This window comes from Osmerus mordax, chromosome 6, assembly GCF_038355195.1.
Source record: "Osmerus mordax isolate fOsmMor3 chromosome 6, fOsmMor3.pri, whole genome shotgun sequence".
Taxonomy (NCBI): domain Eukaryota; kingdom Metazoa; phylum Chordata; class Actinopteri; order Osmeriformes; family Osmeridae; genus Osmerus; species Osmerus mordax.
This window is the reverse complement of record NC_090055.1, coordinates 21,495,158-21,504,875: the sequence shown is the minus strand read 5'-3', so window position 1 is coordinate 21,504,875 and position 9,718 is coordinate 21,495,158. Positions and strand designations below refer to the sequence as shown.

The following is a 9,718-nucleotide window of genomic DNA, read 5'->3' as shown; positions in this document are numbered from 1 at the left end:
CCAGTGAGCGCCCGAGTCTGACTCTGAGGCTAACGTCAAAACCGGGGGACCAAGGCATGGCTGCCGCCTACTACTATGCGGGCGACGCATTCTCACTCAAATTGCAAGACTTTCGTGACCAAAATCAAAATTCTGATGCGACAGATCAATGGGAATCGCGTTCTCTCTTAAATGCTGTCCTCCTTGACCTGAGCAGAATTCACCAAGATGAACTTCACCGAAACAGAGGAAAAAATCAGGCATATTGCAGGCATTTCTAAGGCCGAGTAGGTAGGTAACATGGCGGCGCAAAGCTACAGTGACGTAATGTGAATCAAATCAATTCTGGATCAGAAGGCTGTTGTTTTCGACCTGTCTGAGTAACCCACCCTATGCGCAGGCTAACTGCATTAAAATCGCATGCCTTTGAACCTATACATTAGTATGAAGAGCCATGTGAAATACTTTGAGAATGCTACACAAAATACATTTCTTTTGGTAATCATACTCGGGTATATTTCCTGGTTCGCGTTACTATACGGTAACTGGCTAGGCCTTCAGGTAGTTCCACTGCAAGGGGGTCACTGTCCCCCTCAAAGCGAGCGTAAAAGGAATTCAACTCGTCTGGCAGTAGGACAGAGGACTGGGTCTCACTGTAGCCTCTCCCTTTGTAGTCTCTAATTGCTTTAACCCTTGTGCTGCCTAAGTTCACATGACCCAAAGGTTCATAACGAACCATCGTTGTGTTTACCAGTGTTGCCTCAGTTACTTTGAAAAAGTAACTTAGTTACGTTTAGTGGTGGGCATAGATTAATTTTTTAAATCTAGATTAATCTCACTGTAATCTTGGCGTTAACCTAGATTAAAATGGCTCATTTGAATTCCGCCAAAGGCATTCAGAATATGTGTGCTACCCAAATAATGACTAAAAGTAAGTCTTTGAGAACGGGTTTCTCAAGCCAGGTGGCGCATTAGACCAGGAGCTCATCTCCTGTTTCCAAAATGCATCACAAACTGCTTGAGAAAGCTGTTCTACTATGATAATTGGTGAGGAAAATAAATTATGTTCAATAAGATGTACTTGTGTTTATTAACTGTTTATTAGATTAGTTAGCTTGGCTGATAGAGCTGTGCTGACGGGCTTGCCTCGGTTGCACTCAAACATCGTAGTTTGACGACGACTCTTCCCCTGCGCTACATCAGTGCTTGGCCCGGCATCTTCCGCATTAGCTAAGGGATGCTTTGTGTTTAGGTGGTATTTCAGACTGGAAGAACTCCTACAGTAAACTAATTCCGCATAGCACAAGGTCAGGCCCGTAACGGAAACACATGAGGCCCCCCCGCAGAATAAGCCTGAGAGCCCCCCCCCCCCCCCCCCCCCCCCCCCACCACCACCACATATGTAACGGATAATGTAATACAAATACCGACGGGACGAACAGGACCCCGACGCGATCAACTGAACTTTTTGGAACATTCTGATGAGCCGTGTAATAAATGCAAGATATCAAAACTCAAGCTTGTGAGGGAAATTTATTCAATAAGAAAAAAACGCTCAAACGGTTTGAAGGTGAATAGCCTACACATGTGCGCGTTTTTTAGCGCATCTGTGTGCAAAGTCTTTTACCACACTCTACATCTAAACTGCGCGCACATTCATTTTCTATGCTAAGGATGGCCAGACCTGACAGCCTCTCTTGTGACATGGAGCTTATGAGATATGTTTTGATCAGTTTCAGCTTGGAAAATGACCTATATAAATAAAGTCTTACTTACTTCAGTAGGTCGTATCTGGACTTCCTGTATTGATCAGGGTCCCCAGAGTTAAAGGCAACAGACCGGGCTCTCAGGTTGGCCCGGACCGCGGAATCAACCCAGGACTTCTGATTGGGGAAAGACCAGACAACCTTCTTGGGCACGACGTCATCAATGCAGTGTTGGATGTAGTGAAGGATTGAATTATTTTGTGTCTATTCCAATATGTAATGATGGTATTCAATGACACAAATCTGTGTTCTAGAAAGAGTGGTCTGGAGTCGCAGAGGTCCCATAATATCAGCTTTAATGCAGCAGTTGGAAATCAATAAGTACAGAGCTCTGGGGTTGTCTACGTTTCCCTACCCGCAACAGAGTTTGGGTTGGTTCACGAAGTCCAACTCGCTATCCGTCCCTCCCCAGCATATATATTTATACAGTGCAATTAAAACAGAAAGATGAAAAGAGGGTTGAGCTTGTTCTCTCGTGCATCAGGGAGTTGTTCTTGCCTACGCGTCCCACCTGCTCGGGTGCCGTCTCCACCCGGTTTCAAGGTTGTTTCTGAAAATGAAGAGATAGAGACACAAAGAACAGCCTGCTTCCCACACCCTGTGTGAGACACCATGTTTAAGCCTGAGCACACTTCTCAGTTCATAAGACAGAACTTTAATAAGCACAATGCATAACTTTACTAAGCACAATATATTCTTTAGTAGCTGGAAACAGTGTCCGTGTATTCGTTAATGTCCCCATCTGCTGCCTCATTAAACATCAGCCAGTCAGTGGTGTCAAAGCAGTCCTGGAGGGTCGCCACACTCTCGTCACTCCATAGGTGAACTGACCTCGCAACCGGACGGACCCGTTTTAGCTTTTATTCACATGCGGGGAGGAGAAGAATGGAGGTTAGGGATGGGTATCGAGAACCGGTTCCCAGTTAACCGATAGCCAAATTCTTTAACGATTCGGTTCTCTGTGCCGTTGCGCATGCGCAAACTTTTATAGTTTATTCAGACAGATTGCAGCAAACATGGCAAAGAGGCAGAAGCGTTCTAAAGTTTGGTTGTATTTCACACGACAAAATGACAACATCGCCACTTGTAACGCGTGTAAAAAGTCTATTTCGTCGAATGGAGGAAATACAACAAATATGAAGAAGCATTTGAACACAGCATGGAATGAAGTTACTGGAATGTCATGTGTTGGATGCATGCAGCAGCGCAACTAACGTTCGCGCTTCATCTCTAACTATCCAAGGTAGAGCTAAACTCCTCAAAAGTGATCACAACCACTTGTCACTGTGAAGCAATTTGCCTTTATTGTGTGTAGTCGATTAAGTTATCTTCTGTCCTGTAGTTTAAAGCCTGCATTTTAGCTCCGGCATTGGTCTCCCATTATTGATTACTTAACATTAATTATCGGAGGGCTTGTGTTATCAGCAAACGTTCGCGTTGTCGTATTAACCCATTATTAAACTGAGCATATCGATTTTTAATCCATTATTAAAATTAGCATTTTAATTGTTTAACAGAATGGCCGATTTTTGACACTGTCATATTATATGATTTGACCTTGGCCAGGGCTGGACTGGGACAAAAAATCGGCCCTGGCATTTTTGACCCAGGCGGCCTACACCCATCGTGACTGGTCAGACACATTCCCTGCAGACAGTCGTTAAAATATGCATGCATTCTAAAATATGAGTTGCCTAGTGTTCTGCGTTCATGTGATAGTTCTGGATCCTTCCAGAAGGTTCTCAAGACTTTCTGTTGATCTTACACTTAAATAATTAACTAATTCTTAGAGTTATGATTTGTATATTTATGGTATTAAAGAATATATACATATTGATATTTGATATTGTATTGTTATTATTACTATTTTGCTTAATATTGGCTTAGCAACTTTTAAAACAGTTTACTGTTCATTTTAATAATTGTAAGATTCATATGTTGTCGCTTTTGACAAAAGTGTCTGCTAAATACAATACAGAAACACACACACAGCCTCCCTTCCTGAGTCTCTTAATTTGCCCACTCCTTACCACGTCGTCAACTAGGCTACTCTGTTTCTTCCATCTTTTCCTCACTCGCTCCCATGGCCCAGTCTTGGTCACTCTCCTCCTCCTTGGCATCTTTCCTGACCCTGTCAGTATGTTTCGGCCACTCTGAGACAGCTACCTCTCCTCCTTCCTCTACAGGTGCTGATGTTGAAGCAGCTAAAGGCCCCCCAAACATGTTCGAATTTTTGGCACATTTTGTGGCATTCGCCTGAAGATTTTTTATATTTTTCTCCCTTAACTTTTCTGCGCCTCCCTTGCCTCCATTTTAGCGATGCTAAACTTTAACAATGCTAAAAAGCAGCAGCCTTATCTGCCTGGGGGGGGGGGGGGGGGGGGGATGTAGACTGCACTCATGTATGTATAGTCGGTGAACACTCTGAAATGAATTTGAGGATTACAGGTCACATGACCAAAAAGCTATCGAAGTTTGAAATCTTGAAAAATACACTGAAAATAGTGTGAGGTGAAAATAATCAAAATGAAGGCTGTGCAACATGTATGCATAGTCAGTGAACACTCTGAAATGAATTGGAGGATTTAAGGTCCCATGACCAAAAAGCTATTGAAGTTTGAAGATTTATTTTGAATACAAAATTAATTTATAATAACCTGATGAAAATGAACAAAATAAAGGTTGTGCAGCATGAATGCATACATCTTCAACAGTTTAACATTATTTTGACGCTCCTAGTTCATGATGTTGAAAAGCTATTGACTTTTGAGATTTGTAATTTGTTGATGGTCCCTAAACATACGCGTTGTTTAGGCAGCCAAAAGCATTGGCTAAGCGGCCGGTAGTAGTGGTTCTAAACACCGTACTGGGCGTCCGAATATCTGTTGAATATCTAACTTCAAACCAACTTTACCACGGTCTTCTATAGAAGGATTGGCAAAATATTCTTGCGCTAACCGGCGTTTTTGACAATCCGTCGGCCATCTTGGATTTTCGAAAGTAATCGTAATTACCTAAGTAATCTTTATGTTTCAACATGTAGCCTACCTCAGTAATCCTTAAACTATGTTTCAACATGTACGTTATGCAACATCTCTGTAATCAAGAGCAGGTGCGCCACCTACCGCACTTTCTACTACCCTGACGCAAAGTCATGTCGTAATATCCGGTGACGTCACTGCGTCTCTCTATAATGGGTTTGCAGCTGTCAGAGCAACAATAACAAGAGAAGAGCAGTGGAACGGAAACCCAAACGAATTATTTTGAAAGGCTCAAACACCCGTGTCAGCTGCAAATTTCATTAATACTGTCACCAAGGCTCTCGACAAATTAACTCTGGCCTCCGTTTCTTCCTCCTCCGATTCAGAAACCGGCGGAGCGTCGCCGCCACCGCAGAAGAAACACACATTCAGTCGCAGAAATAACAGGGGAGCTCGCGGCTGCAACTGGGTCAGCGGGCCTGACAGTTTCTGTGGGTCTTTTCACTTTTCCAACTTTACCCTTTACACCTGCCATCCGCTCAAATCTGCATAGTGTCGTCCATATCAACACTCATAACATGCAGGCTAACGGGGCAGGACAGGCTCCAGCGTCAGAACTGTCCTGCTTGAATAACGGTGCGCAAAACGGAGACACGTCCCCCGGTGGTGGAGCTCACTCCAACGGACTATCAACCGTAAACAACGGAACCTCGGTCAGTAACAACAACGGAGTCCCGGCCCAAGTGGGCTCGAACTCCGTGGCTTCGGATGCAAACTCGACCGTAAAGAAAAATAAACGTCTTTCTCAGTCAGAGGAAGACGTCATCAGACTTATAGGACAACATCTACACGATCTAGGACTCAAGTAAGTTGCCGATAAGTCGATGTTATCAGCAACATTCTGTAAACAGCGGCGAGATGAGGAATGTCGCTCGTAATGATAATATAATTGACGTGTCATATTGGCAGTCATGTTAATGCCGATGATGGTTATTATCAATTTATCTACTATTAATGAAGTCTGAGCTAGCGGCAGCTAGTGATGACTTGCTGTGCGCTGGCCTATAATCGTGTGTCAAGTTATGGCATAACTTTTTTTAAACAAGACAGCTGCCTCAAATATAAAACCTGTTGACCTTTTTTAAGCAGCTTGGAGTAGTTGAAAGTTGGCTTATTTGCCCCAAAACCAGTAAGCTTGCAATCAAATCCTTCTAAAACGCAGTGGGCCAAATTTGGTGATATTTAATAAAAAAACGTGAAATTATATTAGCCACATTTTAATTCAAATGATTTCTCTTTGCACCCCCCCCCCCACCACCACACACACACACACACACTTCCTTTTTCTCCCTCCCTCCGGTCTCCCTCCCTCCTCCTGTGTCCCTCCCTCCTCCTGTCTCCCTTCCTCCCTCCTCCTGTCTCCCTTCCTCCCTCCTCCTGTGTCCCTCCCTCCTCCTGTCTCCCTCCCTCCCTCCTCCTGTCTCCCTCCCTCCTGTCTCCCTTCCTCCCTCCTCCTGTCTCCCTTCCTCCTGTCTCCCTTCCTCCCTCCTCCTGTCTCCCTTCCTCCCTCCTCATGTCTCCCTTCCTCCCTCCTCCTGTCTCCCTCCTCCTGTCTCCCTCCCTCCTCCTGTCTCCCTCCTCCTGTCTCCCTTCCTCCTGTCTCCCTTCCTCCTGTCTCCCTCCCTCCCTCCTCCTGTCTCCCTCCTCCTGTCTCCCCTGCAGCCAGGCAGTGGACCTGTTAATGCAGGAGTCAGGGTGCCGGCTGGAACATCCATCTGCCTCCAAGTTCCGGAACCATGTGATGGAAGGGGAGTGGGACAAGGTTGGCCATAGAAACACATCCTGTTTCCTGCATCTAATATTATTATGCCAACATTTTTGTGGCATAATACTCGTCTCTGGTCTTGTTTGTTGTATAGAATAATCAGGCTCCTGTTTTTCACATAACTATTTATTTAAACATAGGCAGAGAGTGACTTGAATGAACTGAAGACATTGATGCATTCTCCCAGCGCAATTGTGGTAAGTCCCAACATCATGCTCCATATAGCTATGTCTCAACACCTATCTCTACATAGCTACATGCTAACACCTCCTAGCTCTACTTAGCTACATGCTAACACCTAGCTCTACATAGCTACATGCTAACACCTCCTAGCTCTAAATAGCTACATGCTAACACCTCCTATCTCAACATAGCTACATGTTCACACCTCCTAGCTCTACTTAGCTACATGCTAACACCTAGCTCTACGTAGCTAAATGCTAACACCACCTAGCTCTACATAGCTACATGCTAACACCTCCTAGCTCAACATAACTACATGTTAACACTTAGCTCTACGTAGCTACATGCTAACACCTCCTAGCTCTATGTAGCTATGTTCCAGGGGGAGACAGACCTGGTAGTTTGTTTATGTAGCTATGGAAACCTTGCCTTTGTAGCTATGGGTACCTGGCATATTTAGCCATGGATACCTGGCATTTGTAGCTATGGATACCTGTGATATGTAGCCATGGATGCCTGGCATTTGTAGTTGTGGATACCTGGCCTTTGTAGCCATGGATACCTGGCCTGTGAAGCTAGCTGTATCTTAACTGGTAAGTATAATTTGTGGGTGTCAGTACCAGCCCTTATGCCATGATGCTGTCGTCCCCCCCCCCCCCCTCAGCGTATGAAGTTCCTGCTGCTGCAGCAGAAGTACCTTGAGTACCTGGAGGACGGGAAGGTGCTGGAGGCACTGCAGGTGCTCAGGGCAGAGCTCACCCCCCTGAAGTACAACACAGACCGCATCCACGTCCTCAGCGGGTAACACACACACACTGTATACACACATAGTGTACACACACACTGTATATACACCCACTGTATACACACACACAGCATACACACAGTATACACACCAGTGATGCCGGTAACGCGTTACTTAGTAACACGTTAAGGCCGATATATGCTTCTGCGTTTTTCGAAAAACGGACACATGGGAACGCCCTCGTCTCCGGGGAACGCCCTCTACGAGCTCTCCGTCAGCCCTCGGAGAGCCCCGGAGAGCTCGACGTGCACCTCCTGAATTTTCGAACTATCCGTCATAATTTCAGAGAGCTACGGAGACCCCCTTGGCTGTGATTGGTCAGTATTAAGAACCGCTTGCGTCAGGGGTGGGGTTGCCGTGATAAACAGGACGAACAGAATCCTTTGACCGCCATTGCTGTAAGTTTTTACAATTCATATTTCAGCTAAACAGTACATGTAAATCAGCATCTGAATAAAAATGTGACGAGAAATGGGCAGTGTAGTTGCTGAAAATGTGCGTATTTTATTGATGAAACGGCTAATTTGTACATTTGCTCCAACTTCTCGATAACCTAGGTAAATAAACACTCCACGACGACTTACAAAAAACCGTTGCGCCACCTACTCTTCTGGCGGAGAATTGTTTTAAGCACCCACAGCCTACGGAGAACCATAAACAAAGTCTATCCGTCCATATCCGTGCGCCCGCCCATCCGTAAACGGAGACGCAGAAGCATATTTCGGCCTTTACTCTAATCTGACCACTTTTTTCAGTAACGAGTAATCTAACGCGTTACTATTTCCAAACCAGTAATCAGATTAAAGTTACTTGTCCAAGTCACTGTGCGTTACTATTTTGTCATTAATAGTAAAATATATATTTGATTTCTTCTTGCGTCTCTGGGAGTTAAGCCTATGCGACAATTAAGTCACGTTTTCAGCACGAGGGTCACGTGACATAGACCTACCACTCAGCGACACAAACAACAATGTAGCTAGCAGGAGAGAGAGAGATGCGCATTTTCGAGTTGGAAATACAATCACTATTTTGAGTATTTGTCAGCTAAAGATGGAAATATCAAGGTTTGTTGTACACTCTGTGCTGGTGGCGACAAAGTGCTATCAAGCTACAAAAACACAACGTCAAATTTGAAGAAACATTTGGAGTCGCAGCACTGCACAGTCAAACTTATAGAGCCGGTTGTCAATAGGTGTGTTCGACTTCATGCGGCGCCAACAGCTGGCTGTAGCCGGCTGCCTTGAAGTTGAGAGTGCCATTGGCTGCTTCAAGTCAGGCGGCTGCAGGTGACGCCGGCGCTGCATGAAGTCGAACGCACCTATTTTTATGTTGAGGCGGCGGGGGTGTTGTCGGCAGCTGCTGAATGTAACTAATAAAGTAACTTTTAATCTAACTTAGTTACTTTTAAAATCAAGTAACTTGTAAAGTAACTAAGTTACTTTTAAAATCAAGTAATCTGTAACGTAACTAAGTTACTTTTTAAAAGTAACTGTGCTGTACTAACGCTTTTGCGCCCACTTCAGGCGTATTTGTTTTGCAACCTGCCGAGGTATGTACAAACATGCGGCACTGAGGTAAAACCATTTTTTTGTGTCGGTGTGGAATTCCGGCCTTGTATAATATTTAAATTCGCTGTTACCTCATGAACAAGCACATCAATCTCATTATCACTAAATCCTTTTTCACTGTTTTGACTTTGGTGGCTGATCCATGATAGAAAGAGAGAAGGAGGCCTATTCAATTGCGCATTTGAATGCACGCAATGTACGGTATAGTGGGCCGAGAAAGGCGCTGATTTACATTTACATTTATTCATTTAGCAGACGCTTTTATCCAAAGCGACTTCCAAGAGAGAGCTTTACAAAGTGCATAGGTCACTGATCATAACAACAAGATAGCCAAAAAACATTGCGAGTAGCCAAAACATGAAGCACACATTGTGAACAACCAAAGTAAGTGCCAAAGGGAAGAACCATAAGAGCATGTAGTTAAACAAGTTACAATTAAACAAGTTACAATTAAACAACATGAACAGCTATAAGTGCAAGTGTACCTGTGGAAAAAAGCAAGCAACTGTAATAAAACAATATATCACAGCGAGAACAAAAATTTAAATCAGTTACCACTAACCACAAGAGCAACAAGTCTCTAAGCAAGAGTCATTGTGATCCTTGAGGAA

At 44.3% G+C, this 9,718-nt stretch overlaps 1 protein-coding gene across 2 annotated transcripts in view; it reads left to right on the top strand.

The window, feature by feature from the left end:
• Positions 1-4,961: 4,961 nt before the first annotated feature.
• The window catches only part of wdr26a (WD repeat domain 26a), a 14,258-nt gene continuing 9,501 nt past the window's right edge, over positions 4,962-9,718 (top strand). For both annotated transcript variants that reach the window (XM_067238526.1, XM_067238525.1), the window contains exons 1-4: positions 4,962-5,591; positions 6,449-6,548; positions 6,692-6,748; positions 7,399-7,535. In XM_067238526.1, coding sequence (XP_067094627.1) covers positions 5,305-5,591; positions 6,449-6,548; positions 6,692-6,748; positions 7,399-7,535 — 581 coding nt within the window. In that variant the 5' untranslated portion in view covers positions 4,962-5,304. The remainder of the gene's footprint in view (positions 5,592-6,448; positions 6,549-6,691; positions 6,749-7,398; positions 7,536-9,718) is intronic.